At 40.2% G+C, this 27,325-nt stretch overlaps 1 protein-coding gene across 1 annotated transcript in view; it reads right to left on the reverse strand.

The window, feature by feature from the left end:
* CDH8 (cadherin 8) overlaps positions 1-27,325 on the reverse strand; it is a 397,394-nt gene that overhangs the window by 139,912 nt on the left and 230,157 nt on the right. Inside the window, exons 5-7 of the mRNA XM_005692098.3 lie at positions 19,006-19,173; positions 15,124-15,311; positions 11,286-11,539 (exon numbers count right to left, since the gene is read on the reverse strand). Coding sequence (XP_005692155.1) covers positions 11,286-11,539; positions 15,124-15,311; positions 19,006-19,173 — 610 coding nt within the window. The remainder of the gene's footprint in view (positions 1-11,285; positions 11,540-15,123; positions 15,312-19,005; positions 19,174-27,325) is intronic.

Here is a 27,325-nt window from a genome sequence, read left to right on the forward strand (position 1 = left end):
TTTACCAAAAATGCTCATCCCTAACACAGTGCCTGACCACATGGTCTAATCTAGTCTTGGACCTTCATGCAAGTGCAAAGCCTAATGTCATGTACTTGTTGTTGAATAAACGTGCTCCAGACATGTTTCCTCTTTCTCCAGTAGAGACCCCATCCTCCAACTTAACCACCCTGTGGGCTCTGCTCCCTTTCCACATCTGTTCTGCAGTTTCAGACCCTTGGTTTTAAAGAACATTTAGATCTTGTGCTGTCCTTTGCACCATTAAATTCATCTTTCATAACTCTGAACCTTCTTAAGGACTTCCATAAACTTTATTTTCATTTACCATGAAGCTATTAATACATACATAATTAATGCAGTTGACTATCCCAAACTTGACTTGTACCATGAGGCCAATTTATAGGTATTTCAGCTAAGCCTATTCCACTCGCCAACAAACTGACTTCAAACACATAGAAGAGAGCTAATAAACATCTGATAGATGCATGGGAATGGCATTTCTCCATCTCTTAACACGTTCTCTTCTTAAATATGCAATATTACGTTTTCCTCTGCAACACTAAGTCAAATCTGATTGTCCTTTATCAAAAGCAAGGTTGTATAATACATTGTGCCACATCAGAATGTAGAAATACAAGGAAAACTAAAGGCTTTGTTGAAATGACTCCCATAAATATTTGAACATCAGATAAGAGTGTCAATCTCCCTTTGTTGGGATGCAAAATAGGGGATTTATTTTGCCTTATGAGTATAATAATGTTAGATAACACAGCTCAGCCTATACAAGCAGCTTTGTTTCTCTCAGAATATAAATGTTATTATTAAGTTTTGTTCCCTAGAGGGTACAGAGACTTCACCAATCAGAAAAAAATAAAAACATTTTAAACCCCAGATAAGCACATTTCCCATTTTCCCCCTCTTTCAAACTTCTTATGCTTTTTTTGAAAAGCACCCTAGATCACTTAAAAAAAATAGTTCATTAATATGTGAAGCTTGATGTTTTTATTATTATTATTAGTCAGGTTTACTGTACCACACTGGAAACATTTCAGCTAAATCAATTTGCTGCTTTAGAGCCTGCATCTCAAAATGTAGAACAGATACATATTTGGCACCACACCATAGTGTAGTGGTTGCATGTGACTTTGGAGCTGGATGGCTAGCAGGGTGAAGTTAGTCACATTACTCCATCAGTGAAGAGGTTCCCTACACTTGTCCTGGATGGATGTGAAGATACACAGGGCAGGTGCCCCTTTAAGGAAAGACACCAGAGCTGTAGGAGGAGCGGTCAGGGGAAACCCTCTAAACATCAGCTCCTGAGAATCTGCCTCATTTTCAGAGATTGTCCTGTGTTACCTGGAGATTAAGCCAGCAGAGGGATAAAGACACTATCAATTTGGCAGGACGTAGGACTCCTCCGATGATCGATACGCATTCCATTGGATTGGGCCAAGGCTTTGCCAGGCCTGCACTGCAGGTTAGCTGTGCCCCCTGCCCGCCTGTTTCTGTCCCCTCACAGTCACAGGTGCTGCTCTCTAACAAACAGCTTGTACTTCAAATGCCATCTACTTCCAGGGAAAACAACATGTAACCCATGTTTTTAATGGGAATATGGGAATAAGAATACAGGTAATTCACAGAGCTCATGTAATACAATATAAATGAGATACCTATGAAGGGCCCTGTACTGAAACACTAAACAGGCATGACTAAAGATCCACAGGACACTTCCAGTACGACTCGTTAAGTATCTACTCTCCTATTGGGGAATACATGTTAGACTTTGTCAAACATACTCCAGCAAATCTATTCCAAGTGAATTTCTATTTCATGTCACTTCATGTTTTCAGAGGGAGAGAAATGCTGCTGGAATCAGAGATTTTGCCAAGACACTGAAACGCAGAGACTAATTTGGTTAAGACAGTCACCAGCCTCGGTTCTAAAAACCACTGTATTGTAATCATCACTGATGTCTAGAGAATGGAAGGGGCAGGTAGAAAATTCAGGTATTATGAGAAATTCATGCAAGAAACAAATATCTTCCCCACTCCAAGCGAGAAAGCATCCAGGTCTTTTTTATGATGCCTTTTCACAGTCTGTATGATAGCTATTGGCTTCCCCAGTGACTCAGCAGTAAAGAATTTGCCTGCAATGCAAGAGATGAGGGTTCCTTTCCTGGGTTGGGAAGATCCCCTGGAGGAGGGCATGGCAACCCACTCCAGTATTCTTGCCTGGAGAAGCCCCATGGACAGAGGAGCCCGCGGGCTACAGTCCACAGGGTTGCAGAGTCGGACATGAATGAAGCAGCTGAGCACACAAGCGTGATAGCTATGGTGATTTCTCCAAAAGCTATGCTACGTGAAGCCAATTTTTTCTGGTAGATTCAAAGTAAGTGCACACTGTCAGGGGCCGCATAGAACTAACCTCCGGAGGGTTCTAAGGCAAGCATGGAGGCTGTCAGCTCCATCATATACAACTGGATTCTAATACAAAGAATTTCTTTGACTACAACAGATTTTTATATATATATATATATATTTTAATCCTCTCTTTTGGGAGTTTTCTAGACAGAATAAGATCCTGAAATTTTGTGAGCATCAACTATTAAAATTACTGATGAAAATCTCAAGCTCTTACCAGTATACCGTAGGAGATGACCAACTCTTTGGTAAAATAAATATCTTAGGCTTCGCAGGTCATACTGTCTCTGTTACAATGACTCCACTGCAGTTCTCAGGCATAAAGGAATGAGAGTGGCTGCATTCCAATAAAACTTAAAAAAAAAAGAAAAGTGGGGAGCCAGATTCGGGACACAGGCTACAGTTGACTGACTTCTGGCCTCATGTAGTAGAGTTTCAACTATTTATTCATGGAACACATCCGCCCCCCCACCCCTTCATGAAGGGTCTATGGAAAGGAAAGGGGGCAAATTTATATATTATAATAATATATAGACATGTATTGTTTTACAAAATAGGAATAAGTGTCACAATAGCTGCAACGCTTGATGGATTAGAATCTAGAGCTCGGACCAGCATGGAAGCCTGAGCGTCCTTTACCTCAGATGCTTCTGATTCTCTATAGAAAGTTCAAAGATTAAAACTCTTCTTCTTAAAGAGTGCAAGACACCTGAGCCAATTACTTTATCTATGAAATCCTAGTGCAAAGAAACTGGAGTTCAAATTGATCTGGTCACGCTCTCTTTAGTCCTAGTGATGTTCCTTAGAGCACAGCTAGGGAGATGCTGCTCTTGGAGGAAAGTGGTATATATCTATTTTTCAAATTTAACAGGCATAAATGCACTTTAAATTATAAAGAAATGTTTTGCTAAACATTGGTTTGCAGCCTCTGTATGGCAAATTTACAGGAAGATACAATTTTGAACCAACTGCAAGTGAAGATGCTATTTAGAGTCACTAATAATGAAATAAACCCCTTAGTTATGAATCAGTTATTATATTTCACTGAACTCCAACTGTTTCTTTCTCACTGTTTAATTGCATTCTAGCTTTTGTTATTGTGCCTAAAGAAACCATTTTAACATTTTCTCGCATGCACTTTGAATATCAAAAATTCCATCTACAAGTTTTCAGCTTTTTGGCTCTAATTGCTCTACTGGTTGCTCTAACTGCTTTAATAAATAATATTATCTGAGTTCTGCTAGTCCCAGAATTCTAAAGTCCCTGCATCACACATTATTTATTATTCCTTTAAGGGGAAAAAGGAGCCTTTTCTACCCAAAGCTTCTCTTTATAGTGAGAGTGAAAGAAGAGGGAGGGAGGGAGGGAGGGAGGAAGGGAGGTACAGAACAAAAAATGAGAGGAAAGAAGATACACACAGTCCATGCTCTAGATTAATACCAGTTTCTCGAGAGTGTGATAGTTCCATATTAGCATCATTGAGTATCTGTGGTTCCTTCTATTGCAATCCCTTAGAAAACTAAGAAATCTCTTTTTCTATGTGAGCCTAAAAATAATCTAGTTTTGCTTAGCATTCTCAGATTGAATTAAAGGTTAGATAATTGTGAAAAACTTGAATTTAACACAGCTGTATAACTCGCTTCCTTACTATAGACCAATGTCCATGAGGGCAGAGGCTCTGTCTCTATAGAAATCCCTTGAGAAACCATAAGTTTCTGTATATCTATATCTAAACCATAGGTCTAGATATGTGTGTACCATTCCATATGTGACATATATATATATATATCATAAATGCTATATATATACATACATATATGTGTATATATAGATAGATAGCAATGTGAATGAATGGGTGACCATATGACTAAATGAATACATGACTTAATTAGTATTAATCACTGTTAGCTGAATTAGCAGTACAGTGAGTTTTTTTGGGAGAAAAATGAGTTGGATAAGCTGGTACTTTTGAAATGGGAAACATTCAAATTTTAATTGGCTAAAAATGTGCAGGAACTAAATGACGAAGCGTTAATTGCTTTTAAAAGACTCCTTGTATGATACTAGACAGCTGTACACTGTTGGTAGGGAAGCAAAGTGGTGCAGCAGCTATGGAAAACAGTATGGAAGTTCCTAAAAAATTAAAATAGAACGACCGTATGATTCAGCAATCTCACTTCTGGGCATTTATTCAAAAGAACTGAAATCATATTGGCACCCCCACGTTCACTGTAGAATCATTCACAATAGCTAAGATGTGGAAACAACGTAAATGGCCATCAGCAGATGAATGGGTAAGGAAAATGTACTATAGTATATTGTTGTTTAGCTTCAAAAAGAAGAAAATTCTGCAGTGTGCAGCAACATGGATGAACCTGGAGGACATTGTGCTAAGTAAAAGAAACCAGTCACCAAAGGATAACGTAGCATGATTCCACTTATATTCCACCTAGGCTCTTGCTTCCCTCATAGCTCAACTGGTAAATAATCCTCCCGCAATGCAGGCGACCCCGGTTTGATTCCTGGGTCGGGAAGATTCGCTGGAGAAGGGAACAGCTTATCCACTCCAGTATTCTAGCCTGGAGAATTCCATGTACTGTATAGTCCATGGAGTCGCAAAGAGTTGGACATGATTGAGTGACTTTTACTTATACTAGGCACTTAAAACAATCAGAGTCATAGAATGATGGTTGCCCGGCTGGCCTTAGAGAAGGGAGGAATGAGAAGTTGCTATAAAGTGTTACTTACTTCTGCACAATGCCGTGGCTATAGTTAACAATACTGTATTATACCCTTAAAAATCTGTTAAAAAGACAGATCTCATGTAAAGTGTTCTTATCACGATTAAAAACAACAGTAAAAAAAGACAAGGTCTCTTGGGAATTATGCAAGATTGAGGAGAGAGTCAATCGATACACAGTTTATTCACCATACAATTACCAGGTTCTCTATGAAATATTTCCACTGTAGCACCATTGGATATCTGGACCATCAGAAGTGCTTTCAGGAAAAGAGCTCATTAATAGCAAGCCTGGTGTCTGAGGTGAATTGTAAAAATGGCAGAATACAAGTAGGAAAAAAAAAAAAAAAGGCAGAGTCTTGTGTTAAGTGGGCACTTCAAGAGAGGAATTAGGACAACAGAGCACTGTGGCCACCATGGTTATGTGTCAGCCCACTTTGCTGAATAGCCATCATTCCCACTTTTAATTTAAGCAGCTCATGTAGACGTATGGGAAACACTTTGAAAGAAAAGTAGGAAGCAGCCATCTAAAAAAGAAAACAGTCACATGCCATCTCAACGCCATGGTGACAATAAATACACACTTGACATGAATTTATTGGGTGGAAAATAAAAATGAGCCATGGCAGGTTTACATGAAAGCACTGACCTTTAATTAATACCTACTCTGTGCTAGTAGGGGCTTCCCCAGTGGTTCAGCAGTAAAGAATCCATCTGCCCACGCAGAAGACGGGAGTTTGATCCCTGGGTCTGGAAGATCCCCTGGAGGAGGAAATGGCAACCCACTCCAGTCTTCTTGCTTGGAAAATCCCATGGACAGAGGAGCCTGGCAGTCTACAGTCCATGGGGTCCCAAGAGAATCGGACATGACAGCAACTAAGCAACTGCGCTAGCAAGTTTGCCTTAAGTATAAATAACTTGCTGCCTCTAACATCGTTTCAGAGTGTCTGTCACAAAGTAAACAGTAAATAATATCTGTCATGATCCTACACTTCATGCAAAATGCCAGGACCTAGCAATGCATGTGCAGACACAGTGGTCAATGGTAAGAAGAAATCTGGATTTAACCCTCGCCCTCACACCTCCTGCTACATCACCATGCACAGGAAACATCCTCAGTTTCCTTCCTCGTAAAACTGGAATCATACTGAGTACTTCACAGGTGCCTTTTGTGAGAATTAAGTGAAATGATACATAATAGAAACTAACACAATGTCTGATTCATCAAATAACTATTGTTTCTCCTGTTACCTCCCTGATCATAATTTGGTTCACAGCTGATAGTAACAGACCCACACAAATGGGCTAGACTAAGGAGCAAGAAATATTCCAGCCATACTCTGGTTAATTCCAGAGCCTGGTATACTCTCCTTTTTCTTGGTGTGCATCCTGAATTGAATGAAACCAGTTAGGAAATGAATGGTTTTTGTATTTCAATTAAATTGATCCTGCTAATTCAGAGCAGCCTTGTTTATAATAGCCAATATATGGAAACAATCTAAGTGTCCATCCATGAATGAATGGATAAAGAAAATCATACACACACACACACACACACAAACACAACACAGTGGAATACTACTCAGTCATGAAAAAGAAATAAAATCCTATCATTTGTGAAAATGTGGATGGACACTGAATGTATTATGTGAAGTAAAGTAAGTCAGAGAAAGAAAAAAAATATCATATAATCTTACTTATATGTGCCATCTAAAACAAAATAAAACAGAAACACACTCATAGAGAAGAGTAGCTACCAGAAGGGAAGAGGATTTTGGAGGTGGTGAAATGGGTGAGGGTGGTGAGCTGTATGGTGATAGATGGTGACTAGGCTTGTGGTGGTGAAAACTCTGTAGTGTATATCAATGTTTATACTACAAACATCTGTAATATAACATAACATTATCGTACCTACCACAGTATAACACTTATACTATAAACATTAGAGTCTAACTATAATTCTGTATACCTGAAACTTACTAGAATAAACAAATAAATATTTGTAGAAAAAATTGGTCCTGCTGAGCCATCCCAACATGTCAAGACACAGTTTGCGTCAGAGAAATCACAAGGAAAGAAAGGGAGTGCAACAAAGGATAGAAAGCAGGCATTGCATGGTCAGAAAGAAAGACAAAAAAATGGCTATGCACCACGGTTCCATCCTTGACTGTTTGTGTGACAACGGGCAAGATAGTCTTTTTATCCTCAGCTTCCTCATCTGTTAAATGAGTATACACATTATCTCACAGAGGTGTTAAAGAATGAAATGAACCCATGTAGCACATCTCTGCCACATATTAAGCACTCACTAGTAGCAATATTCACCACAGTAGCAAAGGCAAATTAGACTAAATGAGGTTAATTAGACTATTCAGCATGCAACTGATAAGTGAAAAGAAAAAGATAATCCTGCACAGTCAGCAACTTTTAGCAGAAGAATCTCTGCTAAAATGAGTACTAGGCTTTTATTTTGCATTTAAGATATGAAATGTATGGTGGCTTTATTAGCTGGTAGTCCTAATAACTCCACTTATTTTATTTAACAACTTAATTATTTCAGTAACTGTCTGAGGAAAATGATATTATCCCAGAATACCAAGGAAGAAGCTGAGTCTCAAAGAGAATTCCGAAGACCAGCTATCTGTCTGGGAAGTAGCAGTGACAGGGTTTGAAACGGTCTGTTCAAGACATGGCATCTTTTAAATAATTTACACAACTATATTCTATATTACTGAGATGCATATGCTAATGAAGAAAGTAGCACATGCTTAATTAATTTTCCCGGAAGGGAGATTTTGCCTTTTTTGTCACTTTGCCTTTGTGTTTTGTCTTTGTGTCACTGTTTGTTTGCCCTGTGATTATACAAACATAGATATAAATACAGACATGTTTATAGATGTAGATACATGTTTAGTTATAAGAATTTTTAAATACATTGATATTTTTAGCCTGACAGTGAGCTCTCAAAAGAAGCAAAGTTGTAGAGGAAGCTGACCAGCCAATTAATGACTACATGTTTTAACATGGCAAATGCCACAATAAATGCCTATTCCTTGATGGATAGCAAAGTAAACATTCCCCTAAAAGATGGATACAGTCTTGTTAGGATATAAAATACAACAGTCCTAAAGAGACAATCATGCTTTACTATTTGTTACTCGATAATTCCCTGAATATGTGTCCTCTAGTCCTGTTTTAAAAGGTTAAATGGCTCTAAATATGTCTACTAGACTTCTAAGGAACTCTGCACTGCTCTGGCTAGTCAGGAAATTTAATTTTCTACACAAACTAACCAATTGTGCATAGAAAGAGGAAAGCTGCTCTCCGCAACCCAACTGGGGGACTAGGGTGGGAGAGGGGATAACTGCAAAAATGCAGAACAGATACTGAAAAAAGGCAGTTGGTGATTCTTACATTCTTATCGCATGGAGCCAACGCATCGTCAATCAGAACCATGTGGGGCATTCTTTCTGAATAATCCATTAAAGCCCTGCTGGAAATGATTTGAAACACTGCTCACCCCTTCTTTGGGTGGGGCCATATATGCCATCTGGGCTTCCCAGGTGGCGCTGGTATTAGAGAACCGGCCTACCAACGCAGGAGACTTAAGAGATGCGGGTCCAGTCCCTTGGTTGGGAACATCCCCTGGAGAAAGAAGTGGCAACCCACTCCAGAATTCTTGCCCAAAGAATCCCATGGACAGAGGAGCCTGGTGCGTACGGTCCATGGGATCCCAAGGAGTCTGACATGGCTGAAGCGAATTTGCACATACACAGGCACTTATGCCAAGGGAACTATTAATAGCGCTTGCCTGCCATCTACCAGAGCTACAGATATGCCTGCGTCATCAAATGGCACTTCATCTGTCCATCCTTCCTGGGAGCACGGCCCCAAGCCCCCTTTAGTTTGCCTGGAAATGAAATGCTTCCAAATTGGGCAGTTGTTGCTAAGCAGCCTCAAGCTTCTTATACACCTGCCTTTTATGCCAGTGACAGTAATAAGAAACAACAGCAACAGCCGTAACAATCAACTGCAATGATAATAGTCACTGGATTCCTTGTGAACCGGAATGATTCCGAAATTATCCATGTTTACATAAGTAAAAAGATGGATTACAAAACGTGGGAGCTCTGAACCTAGATTTTTACCCATTTCTGCCCATTTGAGGTTAGTATTACTTCAGTACCCTAAGTTCCTCAAACTTCATCTCTAGCTGATGAAGAACATGTCTCAGCACAGGCAGTTTGTTCCTGCTGGTACTCCAGATTCCATGTCTGCGGTGTACCCGGGACTGCTCTGATATCTGAAGCCCCAATTTCCCTGAGGGTCCTCAGCTCGGCTCGCTCCTGGCCCCCTATGGGGCCTTTGTGGCAGGAGTAGAAATCTTGACAAATCAAGTGCTAAGCTGGCCCCTGGTCTCTCGGTTGGTTCCATCTTGCTTACCCTTGCCATTATTCTGTCTCTTACGCTTACAGATGTGAAGGAAGTGGTAACTGCTCTGTTCTGTGTTCCTTCAGAAGAAAAGGGGTAACAGTTGAAAACGGGGCAGATTCATTTACTCAACAAGTATCATTGCCTCTATCTATATTAGACCTTCAGCATAAAGTGATTTGACAACTTCACCGTTTAGTCAGAAAATGGACATCCATGTAAACTTATTTTTCTGCATTCTTTCTTCCCTTGTCCCTTTTAGAGGTACGGTTCTCTTAACAAATAGGGAGGATTCCGGGTGCCTACAGCATGCTGAGTTCCTTTAGAACAGAGAATAGGCAACTGACCATTCCTTAATTCCCCACATGGAGTTTTACCTTCTTAGAGGTTGCTCTTTTGAAGAAAGCATTTTTTTGGTATCCTTATGAGATACACTCTCATCCTGAATTTCAAAATGGCTTGTGCTAAAAACAACTTTTCTGGATCTGAAAAGAATTCTTTTTTGCCCAGACACAAATTATTTGGGGCACTGACTATGCCGATGTGTTTTACCTCCAGCCTCAGAGTTTCAGCACCCTTGGGAGTATTGGGAGTTTAATACAGGAACAAGAATTGAATAAACATAGCTCTCAGAAAGCCATTTGTCTATCTAGAGTTTCTCTGAATAAAGTAATTAGAAAAATATCTGCCCTAAGTCCCCATAATTTAGAAACTGAATGACTTGCATATAAGCTGACATCTAACTCATAAATTAACTGGACAGTTCTTTAAAACTGTATTCTTCTATATAGTTTTCTCTCTCTTTTTCAACAAACATTTCCCAGAAAATATTTGAAATCCGCACTCAAACACATCGTTAACCAACACTTCACCCTTAGAGACAAGTGGACACGTTATAGATTTTCAGTGTTCTTTCAGAAGAAAGCTATTTAGCTTGAGCATCTGCACCGTCATTTGGGTGACTGGCAAAAGAGAAAAGATGTACACAGTTCAACAACAACATTAAAACCCCAGAACTGAGCCTCATTTCTAGGAAAAAAAGAACAAAAACCTTAATAAAGGGTTATATTTCTTACCTTGGGAAAATTTTTGAGCAGGGAAAGTATAAACAAAGGGTACTTTCAAAATAGCAGAGAAAGATTTTGGTCTAAAAGGCACCCATGCAGATATGCTGACCGATCAGAAATGCCCATCTAGTAATAAAAAGATAATTTCAAACCCAAATACAGAGATAAGATGAGGGTCTCTTAATAGTCCAAGACAATACCTTAGGCCTCTAAATTTTTATATATAATCCATGTGATTGTCAAAGGAGAAAGAAAAAAATAGTAATACTTTTCTGATTCTAGAAAACAAATGCACAACAAGCAAAAACAATGTAATATAAAGGATCCACCGAAAAGCACTGCAAAATACATGTGATCTGGCCTTTTCACTGTGCTCTCTGAAAGCCAAACAGCTTTCTTCATCTTAGCATTTCTGGCTCTGAGCATTATATATAGCTGTTACCAGGTGTGTGGGCATGTGTGTGTGTAACACACCCATAGACACAAGCGTGGTGCATGTTGACTAAAATCCCTTGGCCATGTGAGCAGTGTCTCAAAGGTAGCCACATGGACTGCATACATAATTACATTTTGTACTGATCTGCTTGTCTCAGGTTGTAGCGAATCTTCCTGTTAAAGGAGAAATACCTTATCGGACTGGAGGTGATGTCAGGGTCACGAGCGGTCACCTGCCCAATCACGGAGTTGAGAGCAGCGTTTTCATGCACTTCCAGGAGGTAAGTCGGTGAAGAGAAGACGGGAGGCTCATCAGCATCTTCGACGACAATTTTGACCGTCGCCGTGTCTTTAAAGGGGCCCCTGCCGCTGAAACGCGGGTCAATGTGGACATTGGCTGCCTCCACCTTCAGTGTATAGGATTTTTTGGTCTCAAAATCCAGAGGCTGTTAAGAAATGACAAAGATGAATGTTTCTCACTAATGACCACAGCCGCGAGAACAAATGAGTATAACACTGATGGATGATCGTTATGTGCATTTAAGCCCATTTGTGAGTCTTAATGGGATCACTCTCCTATCCCCCGTATTCAACCTGTAAATTTTACAGGCATTTATTGATATCTGTTTATTATACAAGCTCAGTGAATCTAATCTCCTACTGTTTTGTTTTGTTTTGCTCATTTCACTTGGAATTCACAAAATATTCACAGTCATGAATCGTGCCATCAAAATTTCACTTCAGAGTCATAATAAAATTTTACTAGTGATGGCGTGACCTGCATACCAATCAGTCAGTTAATCGGGCCTCTGCTGGTCGGAGATAAGGCAGCATCGAACACAATCTCTATCTGGGAAGAATATTTTTATCATGTCTGCAACAGTGTGTGAAATGTAAAGAACAAGAAATAATCACTGTTTACTCCATGGAGACATTATAAAGCATAATTTAGCACTAATCCCAACAAAGAGTGTTTTCTTATTTCACTTCTTGAGCATCACTGCTTTGCTGATCATGGCTAAAATGAAGTTTATTCTTTTTTAGGGCATTCTTAGAAGGTCTCTATTATGGGTTCCGTGCTGTGAAGCAGGTGGGCATATAAAGATGTATGCAGATACATATCTACCTGTTTTTATATTTAAGGGAAGGAAGAGGGAGACGAGTAGATATGTAGATAGCTAGGACTTACTGTGTCTTCTACGAACCACTTAAAAGCAATGTGAAATTACCTCATTGCACCATTATTGAAAATATTTCTGACCTATTAATTCTTCCTGCCTTAAAAGCCCCAAAGACTTAATGATCTAAGCAAATAGAGGAAGGTAAAAGAACACAGGCCCCTTAACAACCCAAAGCCCCATCAGAATCCTCACTGTCCAATTCTCTCAAGCAGGGCATAATACTTCAGATGTCAAGGATATATTTCTGTCAAGGTTCAAAAAGATAATTTAGGCTTGCATTGCAATTTCTTATAAGAAATTGAACTTTACATCTGCGATGCAAATTTTTTTTTTTTAAAGAAGAAGCCTGAACACAGCCAGCATTACTGAACTCTTTCAGAACTCTCCTACAAGCTTATATATATATGTATATAGTGTTAATTTTTATATTTGAATTTTTTTCTAATTGGACTGGACTTTCCTTGAGAAATATTTTCTAATAAAGCAGATACTCAATCCTGCCCATTCTGAAATTTCTAAGCACATACATATACATACCCATGAATACACAATTCAACATTAGCATTTTCACAATTTTCCAACAGCCCCAACTGTAACAATTATGTAATTTCAAATTCTTCACAAATGCCACTGAATAAAACATATTATGCTCTGCTAAATTCTTAGCCCAACTTGAACACATTCTGCTGTCCTTAGGACTTTATCAGACCAAAAAGAGGGTCCACGCATTGTGGGAAAATGACTCCGTACATCATTTTCCAGAATAAAATTCATGTGTTTCTTGGTGTTGAGATGTGTAGAATATGTTTCCAAGTTTATGAATAGTGGTGAATAAAAATACAGCAAATGGCTAATTGCTTCAGTTTATAAAAGTACCTTATGGTAACAGAGAATAGCAGTTAATAATAACAATAAAAATGACATTAGGAATCATTAACCAAGGAAAATGCGGCCCTGGGTTATTCAATAATTGACTCAAGTATAATTATACTGTACTCTATTTCAAACATGAGTTTTTAAATACTTTGCAACTTTTACTACTGAGCTTCATCCAGGTCAAAATGAAGCATTGCTCAGCAGAGTTAAAATAGATGCAACCATTTTTTTCCTCAAAATTTTTAAAATTGATGTTGTAGTTTAGAGTATATCCAGAAAACTCCAGGTTCTCATTGTCAAGACCTCCCCAATGAGGGATTTCAGGAGCATGACCATGGGGAGCAGATCCCTATGTAACATGAGAGAGAGAGTCAGATAGTAAGCTCGGAGTCATGTTAATATATTGCTGATCAAGACAGAGGGCAGAACTACTGGCTCCCGACAGCGTGACTGATCATACGTCTTCCAATTCATGAATCAGCAAATGTTTTAAAATTAATTTCTACTACTTCACAACAAACATGCAGTACAATATTGAGCAGAATACTCATTATGAGGATAAAGGGGCATTTTCCTTTGCAAATGCCCATGTCCATAAAATACTGAACTGTGCTCTGCACTTTTTTTTTAAAATAAATTTATCATGATGAGAAATAAATATGGAAAATGCACAGAATTTTTCACATTTACCATACGTACATACACACACACAAATGTTTGTGAGCAAAAGCAATCACAGATTGCATATATTTTTTGTACTATTTGTGGAGATATTTCTTTTTTCAGTGGTAGTCCCAGGTGAGTGCATGCTAAGTCACTTCAGTCCTGTTTGACTCTTTGTGACCCTATGGATGTAGCCCACCAGGCTCCTCTATCTATGAGATTCTCCAGGCAAGAACAGCGGAGTGGGTTGCCATGCCCTCCTCCAGGGGATCTTCCGAACCCAGGGATCAAACCCATGTCTCTTACATCTCCTACATTGGCAGGCGGGTTCTTTACCACTAACACCACCTGAGAAGTCCAGCCCCACACCCAGGAATAAAACAAAGCTGAGCTTCACTGACCTCATTGCTTGGACCTTTGATCACAACTTGGAGTATCTTATGTTAGCAGGGTGGGCCCTGTCCTTTCAGGGTCAGAATGAGCCAGAATAACAGGCTGACTAGTTTGTCTGTCTTTGAGTTTCCCTAAAAGCAGAGATTGCAATGAAGACCTAGGAACCTTCAATGCATGTTTTAGAACTATTCCAAGAAGCAGGAATATAGAAATTGTGGCGGGGGTGGGGGGAGTTCTATAGAAAAGGCATTGAATTTGCCACCCCTGTGGGCTAGTGAGGATCCCCTCCTCCACCACTGAAAAACCTCTGAAGAGCCACAGACAATCTGCCTCAGGATAATCTATTCCAAGGAAACTGTCCACAAGTCTTTGTCCTTTATTGCTCGAAGGCTGTCTGGATAGCTGGAGGCTCTGCACAAGAACTGAGCAAGTTCCTGCAACTCATGGAAAAACACTGAGGCACAGACAGGAGAGAGACGATGGATGAGATGGCAGCCTAGCACCACCCCGGTCACTGCTTACTGAGCTTTAGCTGAAGTATCAAGAAGGACCAAGAGACAGAATGTGAGAAAAGGACTCTTACTTTTTCTTCCTATTTCTTCCAACATTATTTATTATTCATTTATTCAACTATGCCTGGTCTTGGTTGTGGCACGTGCAGTGTGGGTTGCAGCGTGTAGGATCTAGTTTCCTGACCAGGGATCTAACTGAGGATCCCTGCATGAGGAGCATGGAATCATAGCCACTAGACCACGAGGGAGGTCCCAGGACTCTTACTTTTTCATAGCTAAAGAAGCCAAACCTCCTTCCCTTCTAAGATTATATCAGGAAGCCCACCCAACCCCCACCATCTTCAATGTTCACTTTTCAAAGAGGTATTAATATTTTGAAGATGAGCAAAACCTTCCTGAGCTTACCTTTCTCAGTCTTATAATGCCATCCTGGGCCTGGGCATCAGAAGTGATCTCAAAGAGTGCTGTTCCATCTCCGTCAATGATGTCATATGACGACTGTGCATTTTCACCAATATCCTGATCATTGGCCTTCACCCTTCCTATGGCAGTGCCAAGAACCACATCTTCCGGTACCGAGAAGTGATACAGACCTTAGGAAAGAGGACAGACCCTGAGCACTGCATATGTTCCATTCATTCATTCATTTAGCAAATATTTATTGGGCACCTTTCTTGTTCAAGGTAACTGTGTACAGATGTGACCAACACAGTGATGGGAGAGGCAAAAACATCATTTTCACTGTGGAACATACAACCTTTTACATGACTCAGAGACAAACAGTTCCCAGAAAAAGCAGCGATCTCTCTTTGAAACTCTTCTGAGTTATGGGACTTACTCAACCGTATGTTTACCAAGTACATATTTGGAGCGGAGTTATATCAGGATATTAGTGAGTCTGTGTGAATGTTCTTTCCCATTTGCTGTATAATCACATTGGGGAATGCCCTTGGGGATATTCATTGTTGCCCAACATAAAATATTAAGCTAATTTCGGCACAGATAGATGCAATGTGTAACACACTGAAAGTCACTTTTGAAGTTACCTTTATATTTACAGACTTGTAGACCATTTTTGATAAAATCCAATTACCAAGCTTCTGCTATGCCCTGCAGCAAGCTGTTCAGACACATGAAACACTCCTCTTGTTACTAGAGTCCTCCTTGCTCTGAAGACCAAAAATCCTACCTTCAAAACTCTCTAGGCAAAAATAAAATTACAGTGTGTATCCCTTCTCCCAGGGGGAGGCAGGACAATGTGTCTAATCAGTGATATCAGTCCCTTTTTTATTCAGATGACTTTGGCTGTTACACCGGTGCCACCCGCTTTCATTGGCGTAGGGGAAGCTGCTGGTACCCCAAGCCCTAAACTCTGGCCGTTACCACTTCAGTCACTCATGTCCTCCAGCCAACAGCCAACTTCTGAGGGTTTCCTTTGGTCTTCAGAACCCATTTTGCCCATTGCCTGTCAGGCTAGAACTCTCAGAAAATTAATACCCCTCAAAGACTCACACAACTTACTAAATAAAATCCCTGGCGCCGTCACCTCTCTGGCAGGATAATCTTAAGCTTGCTCTTTCCTTTTGCTTATTTACAGGGGGCCAGGGTATCCCCAAGGGGATAAAGCTCCAGTTTCTCCAGTGGTAGCTGGCTTGAGAATACACAGCATGGGCTTTCTGGCCTCCTCTCCCTCACATTCTCACTTCCGAACTGGCCTTTCTTGGGATCATCTCCAAGATAAACCACTTACAATCAAATTCTTGTCTCAGTGTCTGTTTCTGGGGAATCCAAATCTAGACAAACAGGAAGCTGTAGTCCCCATGTAACGAGAACAAGGGGAAATAAACATTCAATGGACCATAAACCCGAAAGGAAAAATTAAATCTAGAGAACATTACCTGAGTCTAGTCTGAACTCAATCATTGAGTCCCTTGGATAAACTAAGGCCTCATTGTACCCAGTATAAAAGGATAACTTCTTATGAGGGAAAAATTTTCTAATGGCAGTAGCACACTTTTATCTAATGATGAAATCAAAATGCCTCTTAAAATCATAATATTATGGGACTAGGGAACAAAACAGTTTTTTTCCCAAGGTAGGTACCAAAAACCATCGTGTCAAGCACAAGTCTCCCACTTCCCCCATAATCAGTAATGATTCCATTTCCTTCCAACTTTATATTTCAGGTAAGGTCTTGTGATGATTCCTTGAGATGTGCTTATTAGGTAAATAAGACAGCAAGGGGCCTCACCTCACTGCCAGCCCTGCAACAGGAAGCTTTGAGTGACACGTTTCATTATCCACTGTTATTCTTCCTACTCGCATCCTCCCTTTCAGTGTGATCATAGTTAATCACTATTACTTCTAAGACAGGAAACACTTTTGAAACTCACAGGCTACTGTGCAACTGAAACAATAATTTTCTGAGAAAGAGGAGTTGCATGCTAGTGTATTAACTATAATGGCAACTGAAAAGAGAATAAAATAATTGGGGGAAAGATGCAAGAGACAGCGTTTTTAATTTCCGTCATTTCGGCTTAAAAGGGTTGCATTGTTGTCTGATTTATGAATGGCCAGATGTGGAAATTCTCAAATGCTTAATGAAATGCAGTATTTCTTGTTCTTTCTACCTTGGCATTTTTGCAGAGAATTTTTACAAAGCACCTCAAATGTGTCATTTCCAAGCCCCATCTCTGTCTCTCCCTCTTTCACTCTCCTCCCTCCTCTGGCTTTTTTCTCTCTCTCTCTTCAAAAGCCATGGTTTTCCTAAAGTATTTCCTATCCCAGCAAAGAGTACCAGCAGGCAGCTGATCTCTCACGTCAGGAAGAGGGTAACTTGCATCCTCGACTGAGAGTGCAGTCTACCCTTAGATTGTTGTTACCATTAGCCCTCAAACATCTATCACTTCTCTCCATTCCCACACGATCGACCCTGCTTGCCAGGGCTTTCATCACCTTTTATGTGAATGATTTCTAGTATCCTTTACCTGGCTGCAGTGTGGAAAAGACCCTGGAAGAAGGCCAGACTCCATTTTCTCTGATTTCCTTAAAATTAAATCCTATTATTCAACCTACAACTTAAAATATTTTAATGACTTCCTAGACATATTAGGAAGAGCCTGGAAGGCTGCAGTCCATGAGGTCTCAGAGAGTCAGACACGACTGAGCGACTTCACTTTCACTTTTTACTTTCATGCATTGGAGAAGGAAATGGCAACCCACTCCAGTGTTCTTGCCTGGAGAATCCCAGGGACGGGGGAGCCAGGTGGGCTGCCATCTATGGGGTCGCACAGAGTCGGACACGACTGAAGTGACTTAGCAGCAGCAGCGATACTAGGATAAAGATCATGGTACTTAAAATGGCTTACAGATCCAGGGATGACTGACTCCCTGCCTAACCTAGCTCTCCAGACTGTGCTCCAGCTGTAGTGGAATTTTTTCAATTCTCATTCAGGGCCGTACACCCTTCTTCACAGGACTTTTGGGTATCCATTTCCTCCAGTTGCAATGTCCATCCTCCCTTTCATGGTTTCACCTTGTTCCAGCTAATTCCTACTCATCACTCATTTCTCTCAATTTAAGATTCTCCATGTCAGAAAGCCCTTCCTAAATCATCTCTCTAATAGATGATCCCTTGCCAAAATGCACAGAAGGAAAGGTTTCTATGAGAGTGCAGGAAAGTTGGCAAATAAGGATCGTCCTCCTGATTCACTGACGGTGGCTGCCTCACTTGCTGCTGAGAGGTTTAGGAGGCCGAGCACAGCTTTCACAGGGACTGGGAGGGCCGGTGATCACTGATGTCCCGCCAGCCACTGGAAGGAGGAGTATATATTTTGCAGCAAGGGTACTGTATATCTGCCTTCTCCACCTCAGGCTCTAGAGATTTAGTTTCTTTTATAGAACAAGTGGGACTATTGATAGAGCAATACCTGAGGTGCGTTTCAATCATTCTCTCCAGTTTTCTTCACAGGACATACCCTGGACTAGAGAAATAAGCACAAATCTTTGCATCCAGGCTTGCTGGTTCTAATACTCAGCTGTGATATTTACTTTATGTTTAATATTCAAAAACGTTCTTATATATGTTTTGAAACCTGTAGAGCAAGGATACATCTAGGCTTCAAACGATAGCATGGGTAGCTTCCTATATACATGGATTTATTCTACCTTGCATGTCAGAGACACTCAGTGATTGCTATCAGTTTTTCAGATCACTGAAAATTAGAATATAGATTCAAATGAAAACATCATACAGGGATGCTCATGCAACACAGGAAATTCACTTACTCTGGGCAAATTTTGGAGGATTGTCGTTCACGTCAGTGAGGGTCACTGTAAGCGTTGTGGTGCCAGACAGGCCCCCTGAGTGTCCCCCCATGTCTTTGGCTTGGATAACGACCAGGTACTCCTCCTTGGCTTCCCTGTCCATATTGGGAAGGGCAGTTTTTATGATTGCTGAGGGGAAGAAAAGGGGAGAATGACTTTCAGATAGCTCATTCAACAATGAATGTGTGAATCACACAAACACACACACACACATGCACACATACAGAAACACATGCATATGCATCAGATCCCCACTCAGATGCTTCTCTGTTTTCTTTTGACATTTAGCTGGTGCGCATCTCTGATGCCAACACTGAGAAAGACTGTAGTCATAGACATTAGTGGATTACTTGCAAAAATACATTTTATAATGTATAAAAAAAGAACTTATAAAAATGTACATTAGAAAGTAAGTTGAATGGCATGCTCTTGCCTACCAAATTAAAGTATAAATCACAACATAGCTTCATCTACCCAGGAAAACCCTGGAAGTGAAAGAATCCTTCAATTTATCACAGACTCCAATTCCCCTACAAGAGAAGTAAATACACAAATAGCTGGAAGGCTCCGAGGTCAAAGATAAATTATTCTAAGGCTCACAAATACATCAGAGAGATGAAAGAAATAAATGCATTATGAGAATCAACTCAGATGAATAAAATGCCAATCAGAACTAATATAGGGCAAGTGTCTAAGTCCAAGCATTGTTCAGCTACATTCATATTTTAATTGTTTAGTTACATCATGACTATTGTAAAAGTAATAAATGTTTTATAGAAACAGGAAGATAGAGAAAAGAGAAAAGGGGGTAAACACAAAATCATGTAAATAATGTAGTGTCAGTTCTAAAATGTGAAGTGTTTTTTTTTCTGATATATTTTCAGAGTTTTATCTTTCTGCTTCTCAGTATATTTCACTAGTCATTTAATATTCTTGTTAAAGATTCAAAGATCGGTGTAGGTGCTCCTGAAGTTATTTTGAAAAATCTTTATTTTGCTTTCTCCCTACCCTCATACCTCTTTTCATAGATAAATATTGCTAGCATTTTGATATGTACATTTTCACATATATATGCACGCAAATGTGCAAATGTACATATGAACATTTAACCACAAATGTAACCACAGTGTAGTCATTGTTCTGAGGCTTTCTTTTTTCACACAGTGGATATTTTTGAGATCTTGTCAATGGTTAGACGCTCAACTCATTATTTCTCACAGCTGTATAATTCTTCATTAATTAATGTACAATGAGTAATGCAGGCATTCCCATATTAATGGATATTGCTATTTTTCTGTGCTATTTTCACTTTTACTTAACTCGGTCATAAGATCCCCTGCTGCCATACTGCTAAAGGCTCATGATAAAAAAAAAGTTTGTGACTAGCTCAGAATATTCCTGTTGAGTAAATGAGTTACCTCTCAGGACCAAGTGAAAAAAAATCTCTGAATTAAAGACAATTTGCCTCTCACTTCTAACCTCAGGGATATCATACATGTTCAATTCAAGGTAAGGGTGTCTGAAGTTGTAATTCTTTTTTTCTGGACTCATATGGTCTTAATTAAATCATCTATCTGTAAGAGGTTTGCAAGAAGTTCAAGTCCCTGAATCATTCAAGTAGCAGGTGAGAAACAAGAGTGTCCAGGGAAATCTAATCCATTCAGGCAATGAGCAGGCTCTGGGAAAAGATGTGAGTTCTTCTGCACTTTATTTGACCTTGAAACCACCTTTATATCAGAGGCTCCCACTTAGGGAGCACTCAACTGGACAGCCCTGCCTATTTGGAAATAAGGATAGTAACATAATAATATCTTTCAATATGAAAATTCATTTCAGGACTTGACCATGTCTTCAGTTCAGCTCAGTCGCTCAGTCGTGTTCGACTGTTTGCGACCCCATGAATCGCAGCACGCCAGGCCTCCCTGTCCATCACCAACTCCCGGAGTTCACTCAGACTCACGTCCATCGAGTCCGTGATGCCATCCAGCCATCTCATCCTCTGTCGTCCCCTTCTCCTCCTGCCCCCAATCCCTCCCAGCATCAGTCTTTTCCAATGAGTCAACTCTTCGCATGAGGTGGCCAAAGGACTGGAGTTTCAGCTCAAGCATCATTCCTTCCAAAGAAATCCCAGGGCTGATCTCCTTCAGAATGGACTGGTTGGATCTCCTTGCAGTCCAAGGGACTCTCAAGAGTCTTGTCCGACACCACAGTTCAAAAGCATCAATTCTTCGGCGCTCAGCCTTCTTCACAGTCTTAGTATATTAGTAATTCAATAGCTCATATGTTTATGTTTATTAACAAAAATTGAAAGGAGATAAATTAGAAATACAGCAACCATTCCAATTTGGATCACTGTGAGGCATTCCTGAGGAGAAAATAAACATCTTGGCAAAAGACAGTAAGAACAACAATAAGGAAACCTTATCAGTAGCATGAAAAGATGCCAGTGTGGCTAATCTGCTATGGATGCATATTTTCATGACTCCGAATATCCTGAGTCTGGGACCAATTCCAGTAAGAAGGATTAAAAAATGGTTTTCCTCCCATGATAGTTACAGGAGTAACTTGTAGCTTGTAAAGTTTAGGTACCATCACAGTTTAAGGTCATCATGAATTAAAGCCAACCACTGGACTTTGGAATGCGATGTATAGTTTCCACTAATCAGAGAAAAGGGATATACTTCCTCAAGGAAGACAGCAACTTTTTTCAAAGAAGTTGATGGATTGAGGTCTACACATTAATCCTCTCGGGTTACTCCAGCAGAAGAATTTTTACAACTCGCTCAGAGACTGAGAAGATCGGTGTGTATTATTCTCATCATTTTAAAATATAAATCATTAGAGAATAATTTTTTTTAAAAAAACTGTGATGCCTCTCAGACACCTGGAATTAAAATAGTTTTGATGCTCGGTTGATATTAGCATACCCAGGTCAGTGTCTTTGAGTTGTATCAGAATGTGAGTGAAGCATCATAAAGCCTTGCTTTAATGGGAGAAGAAGGGTTCCCTGGGTTTCCACTTATTAATGAAATGTTGATGTCCTCCACCATCAGAGTAGACAGCTTCATACCATCTATGATGCGCATCTATTGACAAGTTGGACATCCCTTATAAGTGCTCTCTCCTATTGAAGTGAAGCAAGTTTGGTTTCTCACATTACCCTCACACCTACTAGCTTTGTGACCGTGAACAAATTAGTAAACTCCTGGGATTACCTGTCCTGCTAAATGGAAATAACAATCAGCTATCCATTAAGGGGATTCTAAGACTATAAGAGAGAAATCATACAAGTTCTGGTCAAACAGTAGTTTCCCTTCACCCTTTGGCTTCCTAATCGGAATGTATTCTTTTACTCGGTTTTTATTGGAGTATAATTGTTTCACAATGTTGTGTTAGTTTCTGCTGTACTTCAAAGTGAATCAGCTACACATATACATACATCTCCTCTCTTTTGGATTTCCTTCCCGTTAAGTCATCACAGAGCACTGAGTAGAGTTCCCAGTGCTACACATCAGGTCCTCACTAGTTAGTCATGTCTGGACCTAGAGACTGGCAAACAGAGTGAAGCAAGTCAGAGAGAGAAAAACGCCATATATTAACCCATACATATGGAATCTAGGAAAAAAAGGTATAGATGATCTTAATGTGAACTGGAAATAGAGACACAGATGTAGAGAACAAACGAATGGACAGGGCAGGGAGGAAGAAGGGGGGAACTGGGAGATCGGGGTTAACATATACACGCCAAACCACATCTATTTAAAGCTTTCCTGGATAGTGGTTAGCACGCTGAAGCTTCCCCAGCTGCTCTTCCAGATCTGCTCTCCAGCACTGTTCACCTGTTCTGGGCATGGGAGAGGGACCACTATGGGATGGATGCACTTACTTGCTGGCTTCGTGTTGGACTCCACCAACACACATTACCCAGGGAGACATGGAGACTGGAGAAGGGTGAGGTTCTAGATCACCCAGCACCTCAATCACATGCTTGGGCCTCTGCAGTGATTGCCTTGGGGAGTTGTTAGAGCAAAACTCTAGTGTCCACGAGCAGCTTCCTTCCCTCAGCCCTTCAGATCTAGGAATGGAATTAGCCCTTCTGCTGCTGGCCTTGGGGGCCTCCCTCCTCCTTGATAGCTCTCAATCAGACCACACTTTTCTCAGTACTTTCCTCACACAACGCTCCTGAATCACCCGACTTGTATGTTCTAGGCCCTAAAAAAATACAGTCAAGATACTATTCTTTAGCCAAGAGCCAAACATGTTTCCACCATGTCATTCTTACAGACACCTACAGGTCAAAAGTAGGTCAATGTAATTATAAATTGCCATCCAAAGGACTGCTCCTTGAGACAGCAAGACAAGTGTTTGTTTCCTTATCTGTAACATGAGAACAGCTATTCAGTGAAGTGAGTTGCTCAGGATGACCCATCTCGGAGGCTGCACACCTGGGAGTTTACATACCTTCTTCTCTCTCTTTTTTTTTTTTTTTAATTTAAATTTATTTATTTTATTGGAGGCTAATTACTTTACAATATTGTATTGTTTTTGCCATACACCAACATGAATCCACCACAGGTGTAACTGTGTTCCCCATCCTGAAGCCCCCTCCCTCCTCCCTCCCTGTACCATCCCTCTGGGTCATCCCAGTGCACCAGCCCCAAACATCCAGTATCATGCATCGAACCTAGACTGGTGATTCGTTTCATATATGATATTATACATGTTTCAATGCCATTCTCCCAAGTCATCCCACCCTCTCCCTGTCCCACAGCGTCCAAAAGACTGTTCTACACATCTGTGTCTCTTTTGCTGCCTCGCATACAGGGTTATCGTTACCATCTTTCTAAATTCCATAGATATGCGTTAGGATACTGTGTTGGCGCACACCTTCTTTTCTTGTATGACACTGGGAGCAGATTTCTTGATGTGTTAAGGTAAGCAGGGAGTGTCTCTAGTGTCCTTAGGGCCTGCCACACACTTAATTGGCTTCAGTACAAACAGTGTAATGAACAGGCTTTGTTTTGCCTGCACCTACTGCCTCCAGTCTCAACCTTACGACTAGCAGCAACTCATTAGAAAATCCAAGACAGAATTTCTGGAACATTTCTCCTGCTACTTTGTGGCCAGAAAGACACAAGGATAAGAAAAACCACAAGTGTCTTTGGTCCTTCTATTTTTCTCCTTGTGCTGGGGCATATATCTACACATGTTACTTAATTTTTTCTATCCTTATTTAAAAGGCTGATCATTCCAGGTGCATAGGTATAGCAAGATGTTAAAAGAAAAAATGCCTTCTACAATAGAAGCTTACAAACTGTCATAAACATTTGTTCCTTCTACTACTTCTCCCCTGAACTATTTGCTTTGGTGCATATATTCTCCCAAGTATTTGTAGCTTTAAGCTATTTTTTTTGCAGACAAGAGAGAGGACTTCTATACTTTAAAAACTGCTTGGTATTAAATATCACCAGGGTCTTCCCTGGTGGTCCTGTTGCTAAGACTCACTGCTCCCATTGCAGGGAGGCCCATGTTCAATCTCTGGTCAGGGAACCAGATTCCTCATGCCTCAGTTAAGAGTTTGCATGCTGCAACTAAAGATCCCACATGCCACAACTAAGACTCAGCACAACCAAATAAATAAACAAATAAGGTAAATAAATATTTTGTGGAAATCGCCAAACACAGAACAAAAAAATATAGTCATAAGTGACTTTTCCTCTCCCATTTGCGAAGTCAGAAATTTGGAAATGTGAAGACTAAAAGTGACTACAGTTCAGTTCAGTTGCTCAGTCATGTTCGACTATTTGCAACACCATGGACTGCGGCACACCAGGCCTCCCTGTCCATCACCAACTCCTGGAGTTTGCTCAAACTCATGTCTATCGAGTCAGAGATGCCATCCAACCATCTCATCCTCTGTGATCCCCTTCTCCTCCTGTCTTCAATCTTTCCCAACATCAGGGTACTTTCCAATAAGTCAGTTCTTTGCATCAGGCAGCCAAAGTATTGGAGTTTCAACTTTAGCCTCAGTCCATCCAATGAATATTCAGGACTGAGTTCCTTTAGGAAGGACTGGTTTGATCTCCTTGCAGTCCAAAGTCTCTCAAGAGTCTTCTCCAACACCACAGTTCAAAAGCATCAACTCTTTGGCACTCAGCTTTCTTTATAGTCCAACTCTCACATTCATATATGACTACTGGCAAAACCATAGGTTTGATTAGATGGACCTTTGTAATGTCTCTACTTTTCAATATGCTGTCTAGTTTGCCCATAGCTTTTCTTCCAAGGAGCAAACATCTTTTAATTTCAAGGCTGCAGTCACTATCTGCAGTGATTTTGAAGCCCAAGAAAATAAAGTTTCTCACTGTTTCCTTTGTTTCCCCAACTATTTGCCATAAAGCGATGGGACCAGATGCCATGATCTTAGTTTTCTAAATGTTGAGTTTTAAGCCAGCTTTTTCACTCTTCTCTTTCACTTTCATCAAGAGGTGCTTTAGTAGTTCATTTTCTGCCATAAGGGTGGTGTCATCTGCGTATCTGAGGTTATTGATATTTCTCTTGGCAATCTTGATTCTAGCTTGTGCTTCATCCAGCATGGCATTTCACATGATGTCCTGGGCATATAAGTTAAATAAGCAGCATGATAATATACAGTTGTGATGTACTCCTTTCCCAATTTGGAACCAGTCTGTTCCATGTCTAGTTCTACCTGTTGCTTCTTGACCAGCATATAGATTTCTCAGGAGACAGGTAAAGTGGTCTGGTATTCCCATCTCTTTCAGAATTTTCCACAGTTTGTTGTGACCTACACAGTCAAAAGTTTTGGCATAATCAATAAAGCAGAGAAGTAGATGTCTTCAGGAATTCTCTTGCTTTTTCTATGATCCAACGCATGTTGGCAATTTGATCTCTGGTTCCTCTGTCTTTTCTAAATCCAGCTTGAACATCTGGAAATTCACAGTTCATGTACTGTTGAAGCCTGGCTTGGAGAATTTTGAGCATTACTTTGCTATCATGTGAGAGGAGTGCAACTGTGAGCTAGTATGAACATTCTTTGCCATTGCTCTTCTTTGGGATTGGAATAAAACCTGACATTTTCCAGTCCTGTGGCTGCTGCTGGACTATAATCCTCAATTAATTAAATGGCATTTTTTATCCATTTTCAACTGCGATTTTTAAGAAGGCAGAGAAGAGATCCCTTTTTGCCAAAATTTAAATACCTTTGAATGGTAGTCATGTTAAATTCCTTCCCTTCACCCAAGACATAAATTGTGTTCCTCTTTTTTAAAGTAGTGATCAAGCAAAAGTAGTGTCCATTGTCTCCCCATGTACTTCCACTCCCACATGTTCAAGGCCCAGGGATGTGTTCACAAGCTTAAATACTATGCTTAAACTTCCATTACACCATATTGGCAACAAATTAGAGTTTTCAATTAATTAACTTTTTTTTTTAATTTTGGCAAGTGTATGTTTTCTTCAGTGGTATGCTTTCTGCTTCACATTGTTAGTAAAACTCCTTAATGTAAGCATTTGGTAAGTAACCTCACAAAAAAGAAAATTGATTTAGTTGTTCTAAGCATGGTAATTTCAGCATATGACTTGGAGTTATACAAAAGGTTAAAACTTCTGTCTTTGCCTTTTGTAAATTTCCAGCTGAGGCATAGCTCTAGGGTTTAGACTTAGATGCCTTGACTCGTTCACCCTTGGGAAAAATTACAGAACTTCCTGGAATACGTTTTCTTCCCCTTGAAAATGGGAGGCTCTGACATTTGGAGTAGAATGATCTGCCTTTGATACCCTGGCCCGCTGGACCCTTGATCACATTAACTGTAGAGTTGACTCAGAAACAGGAATGCTAACACGTTCTGCAAGTGCTTCCCTGGAACTCCATTTTGAAAATCTAATCTCATCAGAAAATTCAATTAATGAGAATAGTCCATTCTCTGTGAATTGAATTCAACAGAGATTTTGAACCTGGCCCTGGGAGTGGGGTCGGGAAGATACAAGATTGGAGGTGAACGCCAGCAGGAGGATTAACATGGAAAAGAGGGAATCATCTTGTTCTAAAGCTGGCATTCACGACCCTACTGTGAATAGACTGATGTGCTTGATTCTTTCGTATTTAAAAGACGTAGTTTTGATCTTAACTCTATTCAATCAAACGGAGATTTCCCTAGCGCAGAAGTTGAAGAATTTAAATCCTTGCCTGGCCTAAGTTCTTCCCAAGTACTAAACAGCTGTTCCTTATGGTCTCATCATTCAGGGAGTACTTCTGATTAGA

The sequence above is a fragment of the Capra hircus genome, chromosome 18 (genome assembly GCF_001704415.2).
Source record: "Capra hircus breed San Clemente chromosome 18, ASM170441v1, whole genome shotgun sequence".
Classification (NCBI taxonomy): domain Eukaryota; kingdom Metazoa; phylum Chordata; class Mammalia; order Artiodactyla; family Bovidae; genus Capra; species Capra hircus.